General features: G+C 33.3%; 2 protein-coding genes and 1 pseudogene across 3 annotated transcripts; 2 read left to right on the top strand and 1 right to left on the bottom strand.

Annotated features, from left to right (window-relative positions):
- Positions 1–1,347: 1,347 nt before the first annotated feature.
- LOC129375897 (major histocompatibility complex class I-related gene protein-like) lies at positions 1,348–8,640 on the top strand. Of its 2 annotated transcripts, none has more exons than XM_055055264.1 (7): positions 1,348–1,420; positions 3,176–3,439; positions 3,729–4,004; positions 4,297–4,599; positions 4,946–5,047; positions 5,241–5,258; positions 8,381–8,640. In XM_055055264.1, the coding sequence occupies exons 1-7, from the start codon at positions 1,372–1,374 to the stop codon at positions 8,386–8,388; spliced, it is 1,020 nt and encodes a 339-aa protein (XP_054911239.1). In that variant the 5' UTR covers positions 1,348–1,371; the 3' UTR covers positions 8,389–8,640. The 2 variants fall into 2 exon arrangements, with proteins under 2 accessions (XP_054911239.1, XP_054911238.1); XM_055055263.1 differs by lacking the exon at positions 8,381–8,640 and adding an exon at positions 5,356–8,040.
- Positions 8,641–11,827: 3,187 nt separating this feature from the next.
- Positions 11,828–13,669, bottom strand: LOC129375899 (major histocompatibility complex class I-related gene protein-like; annotated as a pseudogene).
- Positions 13,670–18,746: 5,077 nt separating this feature from the next.
- On the top strand, positions 18,747–23,551 carry LOC129375896 (major histocompatibility complex class I-related gene protein-like). The gene is made up of 7 exons (XM_055055262.1): positions 18,747–18,823; positions 20,522–20,785; positions 21,076–21,354; positions 21,641–21,943; positions 22,260–22,361; positions 22,555–22,572; positions 22,670–23,551. The coding sequence occupies exons 1-7, from the start codon at positions 18,775–18,777 to the stop codon at positions 22,696–22,698; spliced, it is 1,044 nt and encodes a 347-aa protein (XP_054911237.1). The 5' UTR covers positions 18,747–18,774; the 3' UTR covers positions 22,699–23,551.
- Positions 23,552–24,086: the final 535 nt, after the last annotated feature.

The following is a 24,086-nucleotide window of genomic DNA, read 5'->3' as shown; positions in this document are numbered from 1 at the left end:
CAGTTTAAGGTGGAGTTGAAAAACAAGTCTATATAAATGTAATGAGATTTATGCCATGTCACTTGCAGCTAAAAAGTATAAAGTTTGTATTGAGAAATAAATCTTGTGAACTAAAGAATCTGTTCATCTCATCTTAATCAGTGTTGGCTTGGTGAGCTGTTTTTGTTATATCAGGGATGTAAAGGATTGTAATGAGAGCTTGGGAGTCAGGGACCAGCTGGTGACAGCAGTAACAGAGAACAACAGAGGATCTGATGAAGAAACAGACAAACAGAGGAGCATTTTCTGAAGTGTATCAATCCTTCCACTGATTTACCCGTATTGTTGCTGTTACTATTTATCTTCTTTTAGCTCCTGTGTGGCTTGAGCTCACTAAGAAGCTGAATCCAGACACCTGATCAGCAAGTCATTCATCATTTCTTTATGTGAGATACTGTGAGACTCTTGAATATAAATGTAATTACATCAGGTATGTAGAGATTAACACACATAACACTTATGAAGTGAAACCAGATTTTATCTTTGTTAAAACCTGTTTATCAACCCACATATTAGATAAAGTTTAGACTTGTTGATCAATGACGGTTTTGTTTCTGAGTGTTTGAAACTCTTTGCATGGAGGTGAATTTACACCGTTTAAAATAACTTTCTTTAGAAAAAGACTATATAAATTTGTGGCTCTGCTAAGAAACAATCTGGGTTTGAAAAAAAAATTCAGTCAGTTCCTGGTGAGGTGTGAGGAGGAATAAGTTATCAGATGTACTATCATCTTCTTGAATGCAGTTGGAATTGTGTACATTTCTATCTGGCTGTGAGTCATTTTGATTTTTAGCTGCTGCCTATCTGGCTGGTCAGGTTGTCATGTGCCTATTTTTGGTCTTCAAAAAAACTCCAGAAGCATTAACTTTGCCTTGCCTTGAATTTAACTTAGAATAAATATACATTATGTTTTGTATATCACAAGTTTTTGCTCTTGTTTTAATTCACAATCCTCTTTCATGGAACTATTTTTGCATCTCTGTGTAAGAACTGCTCCTTCTTTTCCTAGAGACAAAATAATTTAAGTCTACAGACTTGACAACATCATGGCAAACTCTTTCCTCCTGAGTAAATTATTTCTGTCATTGCTTTGAAATAATATCATAATTTTTAAATATGTGTTCTGGTGGAATCTGTATTTCACAAGCATAGATTTAAGCTACTATGAATTATTAAATGAAACTGACAAGAGACTTCAGTCAAGAATGGACTCACATTAATCCCGCCCAGGAGCAGTTGGGCGGGTAGTTAAGCCTTTTTAGACTCAAACAATAAGTTCAACAACTGAAACTTCCCCTTCAAACTCATTTTCACTTTAGCTTTCTAAACAAGATGAAGTGGTTGGTGATACTTCTCATGTTCAGCCATAGTTCATCTGCAGGTAAGAAAAGGCAAAACATTACATATGCATGTTTTCTCTCTTTTTCTCATTTTCAAATCTCTGAGTTGTTGGCACCTTTCTTAGACTATGGTAAAGATCATATTCCTCTATGTTTTCCCACCTTGTTCTGAAATTTATAATGAGACTTGTGTGTGTTATCAGACTAGTGAAAGGAAGTTTGACTCTTCTCAGAAAACCAGGGAACATTTTGTGTGGCTCCCAACAAAGAGCTGTGCAAAAATCTTCTTATCCTCATATCTTAGCTTTAAGATAGGTAATTATGAACGTTTTATGTTCATAAATTATTTTTTGCTGTTTTTATTTTTATATGAAGTTTTATACTTGTTTATTTTAATGCATTTGTTCTGTTGCAAAATACACTCTTTTTTGGAATATTTTAATCAAACTTTACATTTTGATTTAACACAAAAACAAATGAACAGAGCACTGAAAACAATTCTGCTGAGCAGATCCACAATAGAAACAGAGATAAACTCAGTAACCAAATGCTTTCAGTGCATACAAAAAAAAAAGACTCTGCCCAAAGTAACCAAACCACCACATTTTCCCATTTAAGTCATCTTCTAAGTAATTTTCTGGGTAACCTAGACCTGACCAACTGCACAGGCTTGTACAGTAGGAACTAGGCATGATGGGTGCATCACTTCACCCGCCTCTCTTCTTACCCATCACTCTGGAACAGGGTAAATCTGGACTCATCAGACCACATGACCCTCTTCCATTCCTCCAGAGTCCAATCTTTATGCTCCCTAGCAAATTTAAGCTTTTTTTTCTACTTAGCCTTACTGATTAGAGGTTTTCTTATGGCTACACAGCTGTTCAATCCCAACTCCTTGAGTTCCCTTCGCATTGTGTGTGTGGAAATGCTTTCGCGTTCACAATTAAACATACTCCTGAATTCTGTCGTTGTTTTTCTTCTATTTAATTTGACCAAACGTTTAAGTAATCGCCGATCACGATTATTCAGGATTTCTTTCCGACCACATTTCTTTCCGGACAACGATGGTTCCCCACCATCCTTCCAGTTTTTAATGATGCATTGGACAGTTCCTAACCCAATTCTAGTGGTTTCTGCAATCTCCTTAGATGTTTTCTCTGCTTGGTGCATGCCAATGATTTGACCCTTCTTGGACAGACTAACGTCTTTTCCACGACCACAAGATGTCTTTTGCCATGGTTGTTTAAGAAATGAGGAGTTACTCATTGCATCAGCAGGGGTTAAATAACTTGTCAGCTGAAAGATAATCGCCTATGGAGTAATTATCCAATACATTTCTTGTACCTATTTGCTTAGTTACATCCAGATGGCGACTTTTATTTTGGACAGGCAGTGTATATTGATGCACATTTTTTAGTTGAGAATTTATGACAGTACATTGTCTTCACACTTTGGCTGGATTTTTTAAACAATATTGTAAAAAACTGTTAAATACATAAATTATTTTTTTAAAAAGTACAGGTTTAGTGTGATTTTTTTTTTTTTTGTAAAAATTATTTGTTCTTTATCAGGTCCAGAAAAAAACTAAATCTAACCTTAACCTATGTGTTAATCTGCTAAATTCATGTAATTATTTATTAAAGAGACAAAATGGAGAAGTTTACAATAAATTAAATACCTTCCAGAACTTTGAAGAAATATGAAGTGAATATACATATTAGCAAAGATTTTTCACTCAAGGACTGCAGCAAGAGGATGATATGTTTTTAATAATAAAATATCTTTTTTTCATACAGAGACACACTTCCTGAAGTTTTACTTCACTGGATCTACTGGGTTCACAAACGTTGCTGTGTTTGACATCGTTGGAAAATTAGATGACATCGAAGCAGCTTACTGCAACAACAAAGTAGTTGATGTAAAATTAGACTGGATGAAGAAATTATTTAGTGATGATCCAAAACTATTTGAGTTTATAAAAAGTAGTTGCTTTATTACTAATCCTGCCTTCTTTAGATATATAATTCCTGAGATTATGAAGAACTTTCATCAAACTGAAGGTAATGTATGTTTGTTAATTATTAGTTTATCTCATAGAGATAACATAAATATTCTTAATTTTTAGAAATAAAAGGTAATAACAAATCATTTACTTATTAAAGTAATGTTTCTTGTTTTTTTTATCAATTTGTTTTTCATTTTGTGGTCAAAATGTTCTGTAATTTTTAAAAATCTTCAAATATTGTTCTTCCCACTTCAAAATAATATTTATTTCAATATTTTATTACTTCTACATTTATTATAGTTTAAAAATCCACCACGTTATAATAAAAAATATTTTTGTTCCAGGTGTTCATACTTTTCAGAGGATTGGTGGTTGTGAACTGAACATGGAAACTAAAGAGCTGACTGGATTTTTGAAGTACGGTTATGATGGAGAAGACTTCCTTGAATTTGATTTAAATGGACTGAAATGGATTGCAATGAGAAAAGAGGCTCTTTTTCTCAAACAAATTTGGGATATGAATACACAACATCTCTACTTTAACAGAGATCTCATAAATCGATGCTATGAGGTTCTTAATCACTCCTTGGTCGTTGGACACGGCTCTATCTTTAGAACAGGTACAGTTCTTCAGAATGTACTTCAGTACATCAACACTGAATCTGTCTGTCTCTCTTTCAAGAATTATCTTTAAAACTACATTTTCAATAATATTTATGCTGTTGTACCATATTTTCTTCTGCTTTTGAAGCCATTTTATTAAAAGTAATTTCCTCATCTTTTCAAACAAACTTGCTCTGCATTGTCATATGAATGTAACTAAATCAACAGAACATTGTCTTAGTCTGATTATATCATCCACTTGCTTTCTCTTCATCCTTTTCCTCTTTTGTTTTCCACCATCATGTTCAGATTACCCCTCAGTTTCTCTCCTTCAGAAGACTCCCTCCTCTCCAGTCGGGTGTCACGCTACTGGTTTCTACCCAAACAGTTTCCTGATGTTCTGGAGGAAGGATGGAGAGGAGATTCATGAGGGAGTGGATGCTGGAGAGATCCTCAACAATGAGGATAGTACATTCCAGTATCGTGTTGATCTGGATATTTCATCAATCCCATCTATGGACTGGGCGAGGTATGACTGTGTGTTTCAGTTTACTGGAGCTGAGGACAAAATCATGATCAAGCTGGATAGAGAAGTAATCAAGACCAACTGGGGTGAGAATAAATATCTCAGTATCACATATGTTAGTATTTAATACATTTTAGTATTTAATATTAGTATTTAATACATTTGTAAGTTTGTGATGATTAAAGCAGAAAATTAGGAGAATTTTACACATATTCTGCATGGAAAGCATCAGAAATACTTTGGGCAGAAACTGTTTACAACACAAAGTGATGCCAGCTTCCACACAATTATTTCTTCCTAAGAAAATAAGATCCCAACAAATATCTATTGCAAAAATATGCCAATTCTCATAACATTTATGACTCAATTCTACAGCTTCAACAATTAATGATGCCCTCGCCTGATCAGCTCTTGTGGTTTCTCTTTGACCAGATGAATCATCTCAGAGAAATATCATCATCATTGCTGTCATTTCTGTTGTGATTTCCATCATAATTGCTGCTTTAGCATTTGCTGCTTTCAAGAAGAAAAATGGTAAGATTTTGGATTTATCATGATGTATCCTCAACCTCAATAGACTGAAATCTGAAGATTGCAGCAAACAAATGATTGTTTTCATACCATCTTTGCATTAAATTAAGAAACCTTAAAAATTATAAATATTTTCTCTTTTGATGTTTTATTGCATATTTGTAAATTGAAACCCAAATCTCTGTTTAACTTTCAGATAGACAAGTCATCCCTGGTAAGTAGGGCTGAAATTTATTTATCTTTTGTTTCACCAAATTGTCTGAAATAATTCTAAGATCAGAGGATTAGCAAGTCTCTTTTTGGTTCCTCAGAGTCTGAAATCATACCATTGAGAAACTGACTTCGAAATCCAGATCAAGAAATCTAACATCCTGCTCTGCCTTCACATGTCCATTTAACATATGTACTATATGTGTATTAATATAATCTAATAAGTACCCTAATTGCTTTTTCATTAAGCAGGTATTATTGTGTGAAATAACACCTGTTACTGTACTAGACAGCTCTGGGCTGTATGAAATGTTTTTTCTACTCATTTCTAGTAGAAAAAAATGAGTAGAAATGATTAGAAAAAACATTTCATCATAACTTCTTTTGTTTTTCTTCAGCTAATACAAAGTGTAGTATATCTAAAATAAAATCACAAATGTTTTTATTACTGTCAGTTTTTTAAATGACCAAGTATTCTATTAAAATCCCAATTTGCTTCCTGACAAAATATGCTGGAGAAATACAATAGACTGTTGTATATGTGAATGCTGTGAACTGACCATTGTTGCATTGTTGGACTCTTGTTTATAAACTGGCAGATTGAGTTATGTGTCTGTATAGCTATATTTATTTTAAATGCATAACCATCATTTTTGTGTTTGGAAAATTGGAAAATAACTACATGTGTTTACATAAAGCCTTCTTATCCTGTTTTAATAAAACAATGAATACATTATTATATGTGCATAATGTTCAGTAAAAGTGTATATAATTTAAAGACATTGTAAAACTGTATATGTTCAATATCCCAACAGCAAAACAGAGGGAATTAGGTGTGATTTTATGCTACATTTTTATTGTCTGCTCTGACATTGATGTGTTTGCAGCTAAAGACAAACCTGCTGTAAAGATGGACATTTATGAGGATTGAGTTCAGATTATAACTCTAAATGGAGCTGTGTTAAAGTTTGGAAATATGTAATTAAATATTACAGATTTAATAGTCAAACCAGTTTGACTATTTTGTCGTCTCTATAACATAACCAATGAAGTTAACATCAGTTATAATTTCACATAGCAAGATCAAGTTTTATTTCTTAAAGAAAAATACTGGTGATTGCATAAAGTTACAAACTTTACAGCAATCACTCCTCCTGTATGAAAGGAAGAAACCTGCAGTAGAACCCTAAATAAGTGTGAGTAACCATCTATTTATTTATCCTGTTATCAATTTTAATGATCAGAGAATTCAAAGCAGTACAAAAAGTTATAATATTGGCTAGTTACATAGCTGAGTGATATGAACAGCTAAAATGTATTTTGCATTATGAAATGTAAGACTAACATCAGAGTAACACCAGCGTAAGAGGAAGAATCTAAATGTTTTTAAGGCATTTATTTGGATGGATACTTGGTTTAATTTGTGTAATTTGGCTCTCAGTTTGCATAAAAACCTAGAAACCCATAAGAACTGGTTCTGTTAGCAGCACCGTTTCTGCTAACAAAGGCAGAATCAGTTCTGCTTCTGTTAGCAGTTTCCAAGTGTTATTTATACTTCCTTCTGCAGGACACCAGAGGGCAGCATTGAACAGATAGAATCTGTATTATTTAATGTTGTCGATTCAAATCTTTTCTGTTTTGATTTTGTTCCAATTCACTGAAAGTTCCTCACAATCAACTGGAAAAATTTCCCCTTTGGGAATTGAAACATTTGAATAAATTTACTTAACATGTTTGCAGAGTCACAAATCCATAAAAAATACGCAATTATAATAATAAAAAAGATTATTTCTTGGCTTATGAGGTAGAAGTTTCTATTGCATCTTTTGATATTTTACACAAGATAAAAACATTCATGTTTCAACAAAGACAGGTGACCTTCATCTACATAAAAGTGTCTTTTTAAAACCATCCGATGTAGATTATTTTTGCTAAAAATACAAAAGTAACAAAGACAACACAAGACTGATGTGTCTTATATAAAAACATGGTGCTAGCAAACATAATGCAGTAAAACCTGTTTTTCCTACTTCTGATCAGTTCTTTCACTTTGTTAAATAAAGCCAGCAGCATTTCATAAGTTTCCTTCACATCTGATTTATTCCAATTTCAATGGAATCAAATTACCTTTAACAAGATGCAATACAGAACAAACTAAAGCATATTTTAAAGTCACAGAAAATAATACCCACAGAAAAATTATTTCAGTTCCCTATTAGCTTTCCTCATCACTTCAAAGGTGGATCCACCCTGTCGGGGAAGTTCATTAAACTGCTGGAAGTTTTATTCTTTTAGGATAATGATTGGAAAAATTCACAAGATACCCATGAATAAAGGTTAAAAAATGTTTTTATTTAGTTCATTATAAACTATAAATGGCTCCAGGCTACTTTACTAATCTATGTTGACTCTATAGGTCTTAGCATTTCATGCCCACCACATATCCCTTCATTTTAAATATGATAAAAATGCCAAATTCCAACTTAAAATTTGTTAATCTAATATTTTATTTTTTTGTTTAACTCATATAACAACACTTTCAGTTAGTACATTAAAAGTCTATTGAAGAAGATAATGAAAATCTAAAGATTCATCCAGTTCATAAGATAATACATGATTTTGGATTCAGAAGAACCCAAACAAGAATCAAACTAGTGAACATTTGTTTTCCACAGTAAAATTGAGGTTTCACAAATTCTCTAACTGTGGTGTTTCAAAAGCTTAAAAAACATTGAAAATGCCCTTTTTAGCTTTTGTTTATTAATTAAAGAAGAAGCCTCAACCAATCTGCTGCAAGAACCACAACTGGCATCTGCCTAAGAGTTTCTTATGGACTTGTTCCATTGCTTTTAAAGAATGTGGAGTACAGTTGTACATCTCTATAGTTCAAAACCTAAAATATTTAACTAGATATAAAACTAGAGTCTGACCATTTTGCGATAATGAGCATTTGTGCTTCAGTGCTTCTGTTATCATTAAACCTGAAAAGCACGGTCTGTCAATGTGTATATAAAGAACAACTGTATGCTTTATTTTAGATGAAAAGTGGGAAAGAAATCAAGGAACTTGCATTCACCATATGGTTTTACATAACTAACACTTTAATGTTGCATCTGTTTTTTTCAGGGTTGTGACATCTTGAAAAGCAACCAGGGGCTGATAATGTTGACTTGATTAAGTGCCGTTGTGACAGAAATGATGTTTCATCCCTATAATGGAAAACCTGGACTCCATGTGAACAGCAATTTTAGTTTAATAGTTCCAGTCTGACAAACAGAGATTATCATAAAGTAAAAGTGGCTGACAAGTTAAAATTTGTAACTACATAACGACCAGATGCCTTTGATAGACATTTTATGTCTATCAACCAGTCTTCCGTTTCCCATTTATAGACTACAATACTTTGTTCAATCTCTAAATGGCTTATTCAGATTCAGATGTATTGAACATGGAATGCATCTGAAAGTAGGACAGTAATTCTCCAGGACTGGTTTTGTGCACCTGTATTGCATATCTTCTTTATTATTATTAAACTGAAAACATATCCACTGCTATCTTGTCTGCATTTTGTTCTTCCAGTAGCCACACTTGACACCAGATCAGAAAGGAGAACAGAGATTTTAGAGCAAAATCACAAAACAAAAGAATCAGAAACAAAGAAGCAAAACAAAAAATAACTAAACCAGGAATCCCAAAGCTAAAATTAGAAGCTATGACAATGATAAGATCACTTGCACTTGAAAGTTAAATTGAACCAGAACAGGTTTTGACTCTCCCTTATAGGCCAACAAATAGTATTTGGTTTCTGTTTAAGGAAAAGAACAGGTTTGAATTGGTATTTCCCTGTTAGTGTCCAAGTATCTGTTTTTTCAAAAGGGTAATTTTAGAAAATCTGTATCAATTCATATCATGAAACGTCACTCATAATATCCGTTTCTTTATTTGGTGATCAACTAGAATCAGAAGTGTAGGTTGTCATTGGTTCTGAATAGAGTCTTCGTGAATTCTGGGTCTTTATTCTGGGTCCATCATTTGTTACAAATACTCAGAAATTTTATTATTAGCCATTTTTGCCTCTAATTTCTTCATTCTTAAGTAAATAAGCAACAAAGAACTGTATGTTTTGCCATCCCATGAAATCGACTGTAGTTGATTGTTCTTCTGCATCAGTTCTGGTTCACGAAGCAAACATGTCATGTGGTTCAAAGTGGGGAACGGGCATCTCAATAACACAGTGAGAGTGATCATTATGTTTTAAATATTAAAATAGATAACATATTATGCCATCTATCATGTTCAGTATTTCACTGCTATTGATACAGGAGCTTTATTAACATTTTAAAATCCCTCACAAACATCAGTGCATTCCTCTTTCCGATGTTTTACCAAAGCTGCTTGTTGCTTAAGTTAGTAGAAGCTAACAACAGAACCTGTAGTATTCTTTGTATTTTGCTGTTTTTCTGCCTGTTATTAGAATTAATATGTTTCTTATCTTTCTTACATTAATAGTTTATATTATTAGTAGTTTTTCATTTAAAGGTAAGTTTAGTGTTCTCACCCCACAGAGGAGGAATTTGTTAAACTGTATGTAAGACATAACTAACCTTTCTTAACCTCGGACATGTTATTGCAGGTGGTGTCTTAATCCTCTTTAGGAGAACTTTTGAGATGCTGAGAAAGTTCAGACAGTAAAACTGAGATTTAATTTCTGTGTTCCCCCTTTTCCTTGTTATCAGGGTAGCTATCCTGTCCCCCCTGCTCTCCTTCTGTTAGGCTAATAAAAAGTCAAGCTCTGAAGCAGAGAGTCAGAACGCTCAGTGAACTGAACAGCTGGCGGAGGCCAGGCTGGAAGAAATGCCAGGGTTCCTGTGTCTTCTTGCTTTGCAAAATCTTGGTTGAAAACTAAGTAGTTCCTTTTTAGGTTGAGAAAGCACCTATCATCTGTTCACTCCATTTCTATAAACTGTTCAACATAAGTTTTAACAAACAAGGTAAATAATTTATTGTTAAAATGTAGTTACTAGTTTTAATGTACACGCTCTAGTAAAAGAGCTCAAGAACAAGAAACAAACCATTACAATAAAACATATTCTTTAATAATTCATTAAACAGACACAGCAAAATAAAAAGCAGGAAGAAGTGAATTAATTAGGACATTGTTCATCGTTCAGGTTATACACTGATCTGACAAATTGTCATGCAAAGCAACTTATTTCAAGAAAATCATGTGCAAAATATACAGTATAATTATAAACAGAACTTAAAGTTTGGAACTGCCACCAAAATGGATAAAAGTTGCATGTTTACTCATTAAAATATTGCTTTTATTTCAGTTTATATAAAAGTTAAGACAATATATTTATCTAACTCTTGCCACGTCCGATTATCCTACATGACAATTTAATTGCTCACATACTTGTGACTATTAAGAAATCAGTCACAAGTAAGTTTGGTTTTATAATAGTTTTTGCTGTGTCTTTCCTTTTGATCCCACTTACAAGCAGTTTTCGATCATAAACTTATTGTATTTCAAAATTACGCTGACAATTTTCAATGGTTCCTGTCAAGACAGAAAAAAGACATCTTAATTATTTGAAATCAGTCCTGTTTAGGATTTTAAATTCTAGTATACAGCTGTTTTAAAATTCATATTTAAAAGACCAAAGTCAATAAAACATTTGCTTATATTAAAAAGTAAGAATGTTTTACCTCTAGGAGGCTATATATTTTCATTTGAAATCTAAGAAGCACAGACATCCATCAAGCATAATCTAACATAACTCAGTTCTGGTGAAATGTTTGTTGTTTTGTAAATTTCTTTAATATGATTGAGATTCAAGATGCAGTTCCAGTCACACAGAAATCAAACTATAAACGTCACGCATGTCTTCTCAAAAGAGGACTTCAAGAAATATTGCCAGCAACTATATTGCAATACTTACTTGGATAGGTGGGATATGAGCTTGTGTCAGGAAGTTTTGAAGCTATAAGAAGAAAAAAACTGGTTATTTCATAACACAACACCTTGTTTTATGTTAAATAACACACTATTTAGTAACTAATTATAATCAAATTAATAATTTGCAATTTTAACAGATGTCAAAAATTTTGTCAGCAAAATAAATATTCAATTTGCACATAAATATTTTGTTCAGAAACTAAATAAAGCTAAATATTTACCCATATCTAAACCTTAAGTTTGGAAATATTTAGTTTGCAAACTAAATACAATATTTAGCTTACAAGCTGAATATTTAATTTGAATGCTAAATATTTAGTTTGTGAATTAAATGTTTAGTTTGGAAGACTGATATTTATATTACGTACGAATAACATAGAGGAAATGAAAACACATTGTTTGTCTGACAGGTTACATAAACTAACAGCAATATTTAATTTTTTTATTGTGTAACTTTTTAAATGGCACCCTATAATAAAAACCATGAAATATAAATATTTAAAAAGATCAATAATTACTATTAATTATTCTTCAGTCACATGTATTTAACTGACTTCTTTTGTAAATTTGAAAAACTCTATCCAGTGTATAGAAAAATCTTCAAGTACCGTTGTTGGCATTTTTCCAAAGAAAGAGTCCACTTATGCAGAAGCACAACAGAATCAATCCGACAACAAGTCCAATGGCCAAACCAAGAGGAAACTCAGAGGAAGAGGAAGGAGAAGGGGAAGAGGAAGGGGAAGGGGGAGGAGATGCTGGATCTGAAAGAAGGACCAGACATTCTTTTTATGAAACAGTTGTAGAATAGATATTTAATCTGTGCAATTTGTGAGAAGAAGCAGCTTACCCCAGTTGGTACTGATTGCTCCTTTTTCCAGTCTGATTAGTGGTTTTATTTCCAAGCTTAAACACACAGTCATATCTCTTCCAGTCTTCAGATTCAATTGACGAAACATTGAGGTCAACACTCATCTGGTAAGTGTTATTGGGGTTTGGGAGGATCTCACTGGGCTTCTCTTGAATCCCCACTCCATCTCTCCTCCAGAACATCTCAGCTGTGTTTGGGTAGAAACCTGTGGCAAAACAGCGGACAGGAGAGGAAGGGGTCTTCTGGAGGAGAGCGACAGAAGTGAGATCTGTATGAGGGAGACAATGCAGAGAGAAGAGGACAGAGGGTGAAGGCAAAAGAGAAAATGAAATGGTGCAAAGATGCAATAAATGGACGTTGCTGCCTCCTGCCTTTGATAGGTGGAAGTACAATATACACCAGTCAACCTATGACCACAGTAAACAAAAATCAAAAAGTAGGTTTAAGAATAATTTTGATGTATAAAAGACAAAAGAGATTTAATCTCAATTTATTCAAAATCTTACATAGCATTTGTCAATTCCTCATGTAAAAATAAAAGTTCTAAACAGCAAATGCAAAAGTTAAAGTTTTTATCCTTTTTGTTTTGCTACTAAAAACTACTATGTAGTTTTGTCTTACTGAAGATCATCATAAAGTGAGATAATAAACAGTAGTATGATCTACTGTATTCTTAGTGCTAAATGTAATCTTACTCTCAGAAAATCAGAAACTGAATGTTAAAATTAAACTGATTAAACAATGAATGTTATACCTTCTCTCTGCAGAGCGCTAAGAGTCACAAACTGTTTTAGCATTTGGGGGCAAATCAGTGTCAAAAACAGTGTTATGTTGTTTAATTTGTACTGGGCAGAGTCCCACAGCGGTTTTAATTGTTCAGCCAAAGGTTGTTGAGCAGTCCATGTCATATTTGTGGAGTATAGTTTCATGAAATCTTCTCCATTGTAGCCACACTGCTGAAAATGACATTTTCAGGAGGCGTTTCATCCAGTCCACAGCCAACCATACACTGTAAAACATGAACATCTAAGACAGACAGCAAAGAATTATAGTAGTTTGTTTAAAGTATTTAACATTTATTATGCAAAGTATCTGCACAGTACCTTCATCTGGATTTAAGGTTCCCAGCCTGATTAAGTATTCAGTAAAACCAACATCCAGAGAGTTTAATACTTCTTTAGAGAATATTGGCGACTGATAGAAATCTGATATGTTCTTCCAGAGAACTGAGCTTGGTTTTCTAAATCCGTTGCCGTCATAGTAATCCACTTGAATTTCATCAATTACTATTGTAAACAGATCTGGAAGATCCCTGATTCCAGTCGAAATAATGGCAAAAATTGTCAATGAATTTTTTACTGTGAGGAAAAGATGAAGATATTTGGTCAATATTATTAGTATTAGCTACACACATGCTCCTCCATGCATAAATGGTTTTATTAGTGACATTAAAACTGGTTACTATACCTGATGATGAAGCCTGGCAGAGAAGAAGCACTATTAATATTTTGTTTGTCTGAAGACACATCTTTCCCAGAAAGCTGAGCTTTTAAATCCTCTCAAACTGTTTGTTGAGCTGAGAGCACAAACCAAAATTAAAACAAAAATGACTGCAGACACTTGAAACATGAACAACTGTCAATAATTGCCCCTCCCACAGTGTTTGAGGAGGAGTACAGGCAGCAACAAGAGTCTGTGGAAAGCAAAATGTAATTAAGCAATGACATGTTAACAGATGCATCATTGTCATTCGTTTGTTTCTTAAAACATAATTTATTATTTTATGCATTAACTTTTAAATGCCCTTGTTCTTGGGCTGCCTCTTAGTTAGATTTGTACACGCTGACTTTCATTTCCCATTGTAAACACTTACCCATTTGGCACATTGAGGATAACTGCAAAGACATCAATAAATGAGGAATGTTTTTCTCAAAGATACTATTAATAATGACAACAAAGACAATGACAGTAATCAAACCGTTAGCCGGAAAGGTTTGTTGGGGTTTGTCAGTGTATTCTGTATTCTGACAGCTAAAAATAAATATTTTCAGAAGTTATTCATCTTCATATGTAGTAAATTGTTCACTTTTTGAGAATGAACCTCTATGGTTAAAGCTATGTACCACATGCATTTAAAAGAAATATATTTTTCAAAAATGTGACCTTGTATTGAATTTTAGCATGCATAGTTAGCATATATTGATATTTATTATTGAGTCAATTAATCTCACAAAAAGAAGTTTGAAATGTCCCTCTGATTAAGTGAGGACAGAATCAGTGGTGCTGGAGTATGAAATAAATTCAATGTGTTTACTAAAAATGCTCAAAAGGAGACAGAAAAACAATTTTTTGTAACTATCTTTTTTTTTAAATGTCTTCATTATCATTTGGTGTGATTTCTTAAAAAGCTACTTTGTGTTTTAATGTGGTGCTAAAAGACTGTTTTGACTTGAAATGGTTCCTGCAGTTTTCCAGTAAATTTCTTTTTGTGTTTTCCGCATTCTATCTTGTCAAACAGGATTTGTTGCCAAATCAAATGACGCACTCCACCTCGGCCTTTGTTTGAGCCTTTTACCACAGCTCATCCTCCATATTTCTTGTCTTCTATTTATAAACATAAACTTCTTCAGCTGGAACATACTTTGAATTCAAGCCATTTGTAGATGGTGAGGAGATGTTTCTCTCACGGCTAATGCTAAAATAAAACTACAGATTTCAAAATTGTATCTGTGAAATACATCAATTAATTAAATTTCAACCTCTGGAGGAAATAATGTCTGTGCGCTGTTCTCCGACATGACGTCTGGGAAAGTACAAACCCTTAAGATATTTTCTAAATGGTAATTTCCAAGTAACTCATCCAAATATGCATCACTTGTGTTGTGAACACAAATAAACTCCAATCTCTCCAGCTTTTTAGTTATAATAAAGGGTTTATATTAATTAAAACTAAATATACATAATAAATATATTACTACATTATTACCATTGATGCAGTGGTCTGTTTTTCAAGCTATGTTCTCTGTGTTGTTTGTCTTGTCTTTACAAACCTAGTTTGAATTTATTCATTTATTATTTAGGCAGCTATGAGTCTAGTCATGTGTTCAGGTTTATTAGGGGCATATGGTCTCAAACCTCAGTGTCTTTACACAGGGGTTAACAAACCACCAAAGAATAGCTGCTGCATAAGTTTCAAACGAAATAACTTAGTTCAATCTCAACCAGTACAGTAAAATTCAATAAAAGTCACCTCTTGCTCCATGTCTTCACAACATCTCTGATGGATGTCTCCCACCAATACATAAAGCTGGTGCTGAACTGAAGAGCAGCAAATATTCATGAAATGAAATTCAGATAGAAATCAAATCAAACCTATTAACAATAAGTGGAGATATTAATTTTAACACACGACAGATCACTCAACTGCCACCATCTATCAGTAGAAATAGTTTAATTTTGCCACTTTAATGTTCACTTATTATTTGTGGTAAGTTAGTTAGTTTTGATTTAGTTTCATATGATGCTTTTACTAATTTTGTAATATTTGTTCCTATGTTGTGTTGTGCTTTTATGTTAAACTGCTTTGTTTTATGCTTCTTAAAGAGCAATATTATATGTTTTCCAGGCACATAGTTCCACTTTATAGCACAATCATGTAATTATGTTACTTTTTGTAGTTGATATGAAGATGCTTTATAGGTCAAATATGACTTCAAAGAAATTTGACTTGTAATTTAACACCTTTAAATAGGGTCTCTGTTGCTGTAAAAACTCCTGCACAACATTGTTCAACATACTAAGATGCTTGACTGCCGGATAATTCAAGAATCAGTCTTTTTATGGGTACCAACAAATATCTCTATACTATTTTATATTGTCTCTGTCAGATTATTTCTAAACCAAACATCTGAATAAACTAAACCAGATGCTTCCATCTGGATGTTGGTATCTCTTTCCCAAATTTTACTGCAGCTACAAAGATCATAATAATCTCTGAGGCCCAATGTGTTTTTCTGTCTTATGAGTGACGGTAAGATGTTATATTAGGTTGATATTGTTTTCCCTTCTTGGGGTCATTAACTACTGATTGGTCAGTCAGTTGGTTGAAATAATTTAGCTTCATTAAAGTACTAGCTTATTCAGACACATATAACTTGTGTTAGGTATTTTGGAGATGCATTTAGAGAAGTCAGACTGAGATTTTTGGACATGTTCAGAGGAGATACAATGATTATATCAAGACATAATGTTGGAGTCACAGGGTGAGAGACCAAAAGGAGATTTATTGATGTGGTGAAAGAGGACATGAAGTTAGATGGTGTAAGATTGGCAACGGAGAGGACAGCACTAAATGAGAACAGATTATTCACTGGGCAAAATGGAAGGGAAGAAGAAGATATGGTCACATACCAAAAACATGCATGTAAGAGACACTTACTTTTACATAGTTCACTTTTCAAGAGAAACTGAGCATTGTTCTTGTGAAAAATATTGAGCATGTGCAAAAACAATACTTCCCTGTCCTCTATACTTCTGCTTTCATTACTTTTGTTTTACTCTTCAATTTAAACTGGTAAACAAAATTCAGGAAAACTTACAAGTTTTTCCAAATTCTTTGATGAGGGATTCATAAATTTGTTGGTTCATTTATGAATTAATTGGTTTTAATTTAAAGTCTTTTTGGCATACTGAGGGGATTAATTGTATTTCGAAATGAGAAAAGCAGACTGGGGATCCAAACTGGCAACTGACAAAATCTGTTAAATAAAATCAAGTCATATTTCTCTACCCATGTCACTCAGTTAAATATTAAAAGCCATTTAAAATTTAAGAGCACACAGAACTTTCTACACTGAGTTACGGTGTGAAATTAAAAATCAATAAAAAATACTTCTAGCAGACTTGTAGGGAGCACATAAAGCTTATCTATTCTCAGTTACTATAATCAGTTCTTTGTTTAGAATAGCCACAGCTGATGGAACAAATGACCGCTTGCAGCCATTCTTCCTTGCTATTGGGACTTTAAGTCTACGTCCAGATGGCAGCGACTGAAAAGCGTAGTGAAGAGGGTGAGTAGGGTCCAGATAGACTTGATATGCCTTCTTTGTTAGGGCCCGCATGTATAAAACGTTGCAACTGTTTACGTCCAAAAATCTTTCCAGCCTGGTTGACGATCTGTCCCAGCTTGTTCTTTTGTTTGACAGAGAGGTACCCATACCATGACACGAGTTGAATGTCAGCACACTCCGGTCAGGGACTTGTAGACCTGACTGGTGTTGAGGCCCTGGGTCTTCGCAGGAGAGCCAGGTTCTATCTACCTTTTGTAATATGTAGTCCACATGGTCTTGAGACTGTAGGTGACTGTCTATAACTGTCCTGAGGTATTTAAACCGAGTCACCTGCTCCACCTCCTGACCCTTCATGCTGATTGGCCTGAAGGTGTGCCCAGGGTCTTTATTGCCTCCCTTCTTGCTGCTTCCCAGCCACATCTCCTTGGTTTTGGAGACATTGAGGTCCAGGAAGCTTTAGTCTAAAGTCTAATGAGAGCTTGGGAGTCAGGGACCAGCTGGTGACAGCAGCAACAGAGAACAACAGAGGATCTGATAAAGAAACAGACAAACAGAGGAGCATTTTGTCAAGTGCATCAATCCTTCCACTGATTTACCCGCATTGCTGCTGTTACTATTGATCTTCTTTTAGCTCCTGTGGGGCTTGAGCTCACTAAGAAGCTGAATCCAGACACCTGATCAGCAAGTCATTCATCATTTCTTTATGTGAGATACTATGAGATTCTTGAATATAAATGTAATTACATCAGGTATGTAGAGATTAACACACCTAACACTTATGAAGTGAAACCAGATTTTATCTTTGTTAAAACCTGTTTTGTTAAAACCTTTTTACAATTTTTTGTTGATTTTTTGTTTCTGAGTGTTTGAAACTTTGCATGGAGGTGAATTTACACCGTTTAAAATAACTTTCTTTAGAAAAAGACCATATAAATTTGTGGCTCTGCTAAGAAACAATCTGGGTTTGAAAAAAAAAATTAAGTGAGGTATGAGGAGGAATAAGTTATCAGATGTACTATCAGCTTCTTGAATGCAGTTGGAATTGTGTACATTTCTATCTGGCTGTGAGTCATTTTGATTTTTAGCTGCTGCCTATCTGGCTGGTCAGGTTGTCATGTGCCTATTTTTGGTCTTCAAAAAAACTCCAGAAGCATTAACTTTGCCTTGCCTTGTATATAACTAAGAATAAATATACATTATGTTTTATATATCACAAGTTTTTGCTCTTGCTTTAATTCACAATCCTCTTTCATGGAACTATTTTTGCATCTCTGTGTAAGAACTGCTCCTTCTTTTCCTTGAGACAAAATAATTTAAGTCTACAGACTTGACAACATCATGGCAAACTCTTTCCTCCTGAGTAAATGATTTCTGTCATTGCTTTGAAATAATATCATAATTTTTAAATATGTGTTCTGGTGGAATCTGTATTTCACAAGCATAGATTTAAGCTGCTATGAATTATTAAATGAAACTGACAAGAGACTTCAGTCAAGAATTGACTCACATTAATCCCGCCCAGGAACAGTTGGGCGGGTAGTTAAGCCTTTTTAGACTCAAACAATAAGTTCAACACCTGAAACTTTCCCTTCAAACTCATTTTCACTTTAGCTTTCTAAACAAGATGAAGTGGTTGGTGATACTTCTCATGTTCATCCATAGTTCATCTGCAGGTAAGAAAAGGCAAAACATTACATATGCATGTTTTCTCTCTTTTTCTCATTTTCAAATCTCTGAGTTGTTGGCACCTTTCTTAGACTATGGTAAAGATCATATTCCTCTATGTTTTCTCACCTTGCTCTGAACTTTATAATGAGACTTGTGTGTGTTATCAGACTAGTGAAAGGAAGTTTGACTCTTCTCAGAAAACCAGGGAACATTTTGTGTGTCTCCCAACAAAGAGCTGTGCAAAAATCTTCTTATCCTCATATCTTAGCTTTAAGATAGGTAATTATGAACGTTTTATGTTCATAAATCCTTTCTTGCAGTTTTTATAAGAAGCATTATACTTGTTTATTTTAATGCATTTGATCTGTTACAAAAGGCACTTTTTTTGACTATTTTAATCAAACTTTACATTTTGATTTAACACAAAAACAAATGAACAGAGCACTGAAAACAATTCTGCTGAGCAGATCCACAATAGAAACAGAGATAAACTCAGTAACCAAACGTTCATTTGTAAGCAGGTAGAGCCACTGAGAGCAAACTGAGCATAAAAAGGGAGAAAAGCTGAGAGTCATCTCTCACTCAGTAGGAATCAGTTCTTCTGGTTCTCTGTACACAGGCCTTTGAGGATTACAAATTACTACATACATTAGTTTATATGTGCATAATAAGGAGAGGATGGATGATGCCACTGAGTAATATTCCATACCTGGCTGTTTTATTTTTAATTTTTATTTGAGACAGAGCAGGACTTTGCTTTGTTTTGATAATACAAAGCAAAGTCCTTTGGGCAGGAACATAAAGAGGTTGAGGGTTCTCCACATTATTCTAGCTCTTCCTTTCAATGTGTTGTACAAAGGTCAGAGGTCATTCCTGTACTCAGCAGCAGTCACTTCCTCGGTATCAGAGGAGAAACCTCCGTTCCCCATAACATCTGAATTTACTCTTTCAGTCCCATATATTCTCATGTTCCCACTGCATATATGGGTTTATATGTAGTTTGTAGGATTAATTTTTTATATTATTTCCTACAGACTATTAGAGTATATAAATCACATTTTTAAATTAGATTAAGTAGGATATTGTTCTTGATTACTACCACAATATTTATTACCCCTTATTTGTTCATATTCAACAAACCAGATTCAAATAAAATTTTCTTTCTCTATGTTTAATTACAACTGATTTTGACTTGTATGCCTTATTTGTCTTCATGCTGAATTTGAGACTTTTTTTTTTAGCTTTTTCTTAGATAAAAACCATTTTCATCCACTAAGTATTTATCTGACATGTACAGAATATAGACATATATATTGGTATAAACTTTTTAGTTGTGAATTTATGACAGTATTTTTTAAACTATATTGTAAAAAACAGTTAAATACTTAAAAGATTTTACAAAGTGCATGTTTAGTGTGATATATATATATATATATTTTTTTTTTTTTTTGTAAAAATCATTTGTTCTTTATCAGGTCCAGAAAAAAAAAACTAAATCTAACCTTAACCTATGTGTTAATCTGCTAAATTCATGTAATTATTTATTAAAGAGACAAAACTGAGAAGTTTACAATAAATTAAATACCTTCCAGAACTTTGAAGAAATATGAAGTGAATATACATATTAGCAAAGATTTTTCACTCAAGGACTGCAGCAAGAGGATGATATGTTTTTAATAATAAAATATATTTTTTTCATACAGAGACACACTTCCTGAAGTTTTACTTCACTGGATCTACTGGGTTCACAAACGTTGCTGTGTTTGACATCATTGGAAAATTAGATGACATCCAAGGATTTTACTGTAACAACAAAGAAGTTGATGTAAAATTAGACTGGGTGAAGAAATTATTTAGTGACAATCCAAAAGTATTTGAGTTTCTGAAAATTAGTTGCTTTATCACTAATCCTGCCTACTTTAGATATATAATTCCTGTGCTTATGAAGAAGTTTCATCAAACTGAAGGTAATGTATGTTTGTTAATTATTAGTTTATCTCATAGAGATAACATAAATATTCTTAATTTTTAGAAATAAAAGGTAATAACAAATCATTTACTTATTAAAGTAATGTTTCTTGTCTTTTTTTATCAATTTGTTTTTCATTTTGTGGACAAAATGTTCTGTAATTTTTAAAAATCTTCAATTATTGTTCTTCCCACTTCAAAATAATATTTGTTTCAATATTTTATTACTTCTACATTTATTATAGTTTAAAAATCCACCACGTTATAATAAAAAATATTTTTGTTCCAGGTGTTCATACTTTTCAGAGGATTGGTGGCTGTGAACTGAACATGGAAACTAAAGAGGTTACTGGATTTTTGAAGTACGGTTATGATGGAGAAGACTTTCTTGAATTTGATTTAAATGGACTGAAATTTATTGCAATGAGAAAAGAGGCTCTTTTTCTCAAACAAATTTGGGATATGGATACACAAGATCTCTATTATAACAGAGATCTCCTCACAAATCAATGCTATGAGGTTCTTAATTACTCCTTGGTCGTTGGACACAGCTCTATCTTTAGAACAGGTACAGTTCTTCAGAATGTACTTCAGCACATTGAATCTGTCTGTCTCTCTTTCAAGAGTTATCTTTAAAATTACATTTTCAGTAATATTTATGCTGTTATATCATATTTTCTTCTGCTTTTGAAGCCATTTTATTAAAAGTAATTTCCTCATCTTTTCAAACAAACTTGCTCTGCATTGTCATATGAATGTAACTAAATCAACACAACATTGTCTTAGTCTGATTACATAATCCACTTGCTTTCTCTTCATGCTTTTCCTCTTTTGTTTTCCACCATCATGTTCAGATTACCCCTCAGTTTCTCTCCTTCAGAAGACTCCCTCCTCTCCAGTCGGGTGTCACGCTACTGGTTTCTACCCAAACAGTTTCCTGATGTTCTGGAGGAAGGATGGAGAGGAGATTCATGAGGGAGTGGATGCTGGAGAGATCCTCAACAATGAGGATAGTACATTCCAGTATCGTGTTGATCTGGATATTTCATCAATCCCATCTATGGACTGGGCGAGGTATGACTGTGTGTTTCAGTTTACTGGAACTGAGGACAAAATCCTGATCAAGCTGGATAGAGAAGTAATCAAGACCAACAGGGGTGAGAATAAATATCTCAGTATCACATATGTTAGTATTTAATACATTTGTAAGTTTGTGATGATTAAAGCAGAAAATTAGGAGAATTTTACACACATTCTGCATGGAAAGCATCAGAAATACTTTGGGCAGGAACTGTTTACAACACAAAGTGATGCCAGCTTCCACACATTTATGTCTTCCTAAGAAAATAAGATCCCAACAAATATCTATTGCAAAAATATGCCAATTCTCATAACATTTATGACTCAATTCTACAGCTTCAACAATTAATGATGCTCTCGCCTGATCAGCTCTTGTGGTTTCTCTTTGACCAGATGAATCATCTCAGAGAAATATCATCATCATTGCTGTCATTTCTGTTGTGATTTCCATCATAATTGCTGCTTTAGCATTTGCTGCTTTCAAGAAGAAAAATGGTAAGATTTTGGATTCATCATGATGTATCCTCAACCTCAATAGACTGAAATCTGAAGATTGCAGCAAACAAATGATTGTTTTCATACCATCTTTGCATTAAATTAAGAAACCTTAAAAATTATGAATATTTTCTCTTTTGAAGTTTTATTGCATATTTGTAAATTGAAACCCAAATATCTCTTTAACTTTCAGATAGACAAGTCATCTCTGGTAAGTAGGGCTGAAATTTATTTATCTTTTGTTTCACCAAATTGTCTGAAATAATTCTAAGATCAGAGGATTAGCAAGTCTCTTTTTGGTTCCTCAGAGTCTGAAATCATACCATTGAGAAACTGACTTCAAAATCCAGATCAAGAAATCTAACATCCTGCTCTGCCTTCACATGTCCATTTAACATATGTACTATATGTGTATTAATATAATCTAATAAGTACCCTAATTGCTTTTTCATTAAGCAGGTATTATTGTGTGAAATAACACCTGTTACTGTACTAGACAGCTGTGGGCTGTATGAAATGTTTTTTCTACTCATTTCTAGTAGAAAAAATGAGTAGAAAAAACATTTCATCATAACTCCTTTTGTTTTTCTTCAGCTAATACAAAGTGTAGTATATTTAAAATAAAATCACAAATGTTTTTATTACTGTCAGTTTTTCTAAATGACCAAGTATTCTATTAAAATCCCAATTTGCTTCCTGACAAAATATGCTGGAAAAATACAATAGACTGTTGTATATGTGAATGCTGTGAACTGTCCATTGTTGCATTGTTGGACTCTTGTTTATAAACTGGCAGATTGAGTTATGTGTCTGTATAGCTATATTTATTTTAAATGCATAACCATCATTTTTGTTTGGAAAATTGAAAAATAACTACATGTGTTTACATAAAGCCTTCTTATCCTGTTTTAATAAAACAATGAATACATTATTATATGTGCATAATGTTCAGTAAAAGTGCATATAATTTAAAGACATTGTAAAACTGTATATGTTGAATATCCCAACAGCAAAACAGAGGGAATTATGTGCAATTTTATGCTACATTTTTATTGTCTGTTCTGACATTGATGTGTTTGCAGCTAAAGTAACAGCTCAGACACAAACCTGCTGTGAAGATGGACATTTATGAGGATTGAGTTCAGATTGTAACCCTAAATGGAGCTGTGTTAAATTTTGGAAATCTGTAATTAAATATTATCTACAAACCAGTTTAACTATTTTGTCGTCTCTATAACATAACCAATGAAGTTAACATCAGTTATAATTTCACATGGCATGAACAAGTTTTATTTCTTAAAGAAAAATACTGGTGATTGCATAAAGTTACAAACTTTACAGCAATCACTCCTCCTGTATGAAAGGAAGAAACCTGCAGTAGAACCCTAAATAAGTGTGAGTAACCATCTATTTATTTATCCTGTTATCAATTTTAATGATCAGAGAATTCAAAGCAGTACAGAAAGTTATAATACCGGCTAGTTAAGTAGCTGAGTGATATGAACAGCTAAAACGTATTTTGCATTATGAAATGTAAGGCTAACATCAGAGTAACACCAGCATAAGAGGAAGAATCTAAATGTTTTCAGGCATTTATTTGGATGGATACTGGGTTTAATTCGTATAATTTGGCTCTCAGTTTGCATAAAAACCTAGAAACCCATAAGAACTGGTTCTGTTAGCAGCACCGTTTCTGCTAACAAAGGCAGAATCAGTTCTGCTTCT

The sequence above is a fragment of the Poeciliopsis prolifica genome, unplaced genomic scaffold (assembly GCF_027474105.1).
Source record: "Poeciliopsis prolifica strain line A6 unplaced genomic scaffold, Auburn_PproV2 SCAFFOLD041, whole genome shotgun sequence".
NCBI lineage: Eukaryota > Metazoa > Chordata > Actinopteri > Cyprinodontiformes > Poeciliidae > Poeciliopsis > Poeciliopsis prolifica.
The sequence above is the reverse complement of the archived record's forward strand: the minus strand, read 5'-3'. Positions and strand labels throughout refer to the sequence as shown.

Coding starts and splice junctions, on each gene's coding strand:
- LOC129375897 (XM_055055263.1), top strand. CDS start 1,372: ATGAAGTGGTTGGTGATACTTCTCATGTTCAGCCATAGTTCATCTGCA. Junction 4,005..4,296: donor CGGCTCTATCTTTAGAACAG/GTACAGTTCTTC, acceptor CATCATGTTCAG/ATTACCCCTCAGTTTCTCTC. Junction 4,600..4,945: donor AGTAATCAAGACCAACTGGG/GTGAGAATAAAT, acceptor CTCTTTGACCAG/ATGAATCATCTCAGAGAAAT.
- LOC129375896 (XM_055055262.1), top strand. CDS start 18,775: ATGAAGTGGTTGGTGATACTTCTCATGTTCATCCATAGTTCATCTGCA. Junction 18,824..20,521: donor CATCCATAGTTCATCTGCAG/GTAAGAAAAGGC, acceptor TTTTTCATACAG/AGACACACTTCCTGAAGTTT. Junction 20,786..21,075: donor GAAGTTTCATCAAACTGAAG/GTAATGTATGTT, acceptor TTTTTGTTCCAG/GTGTTCATACTTTTCAGAGG.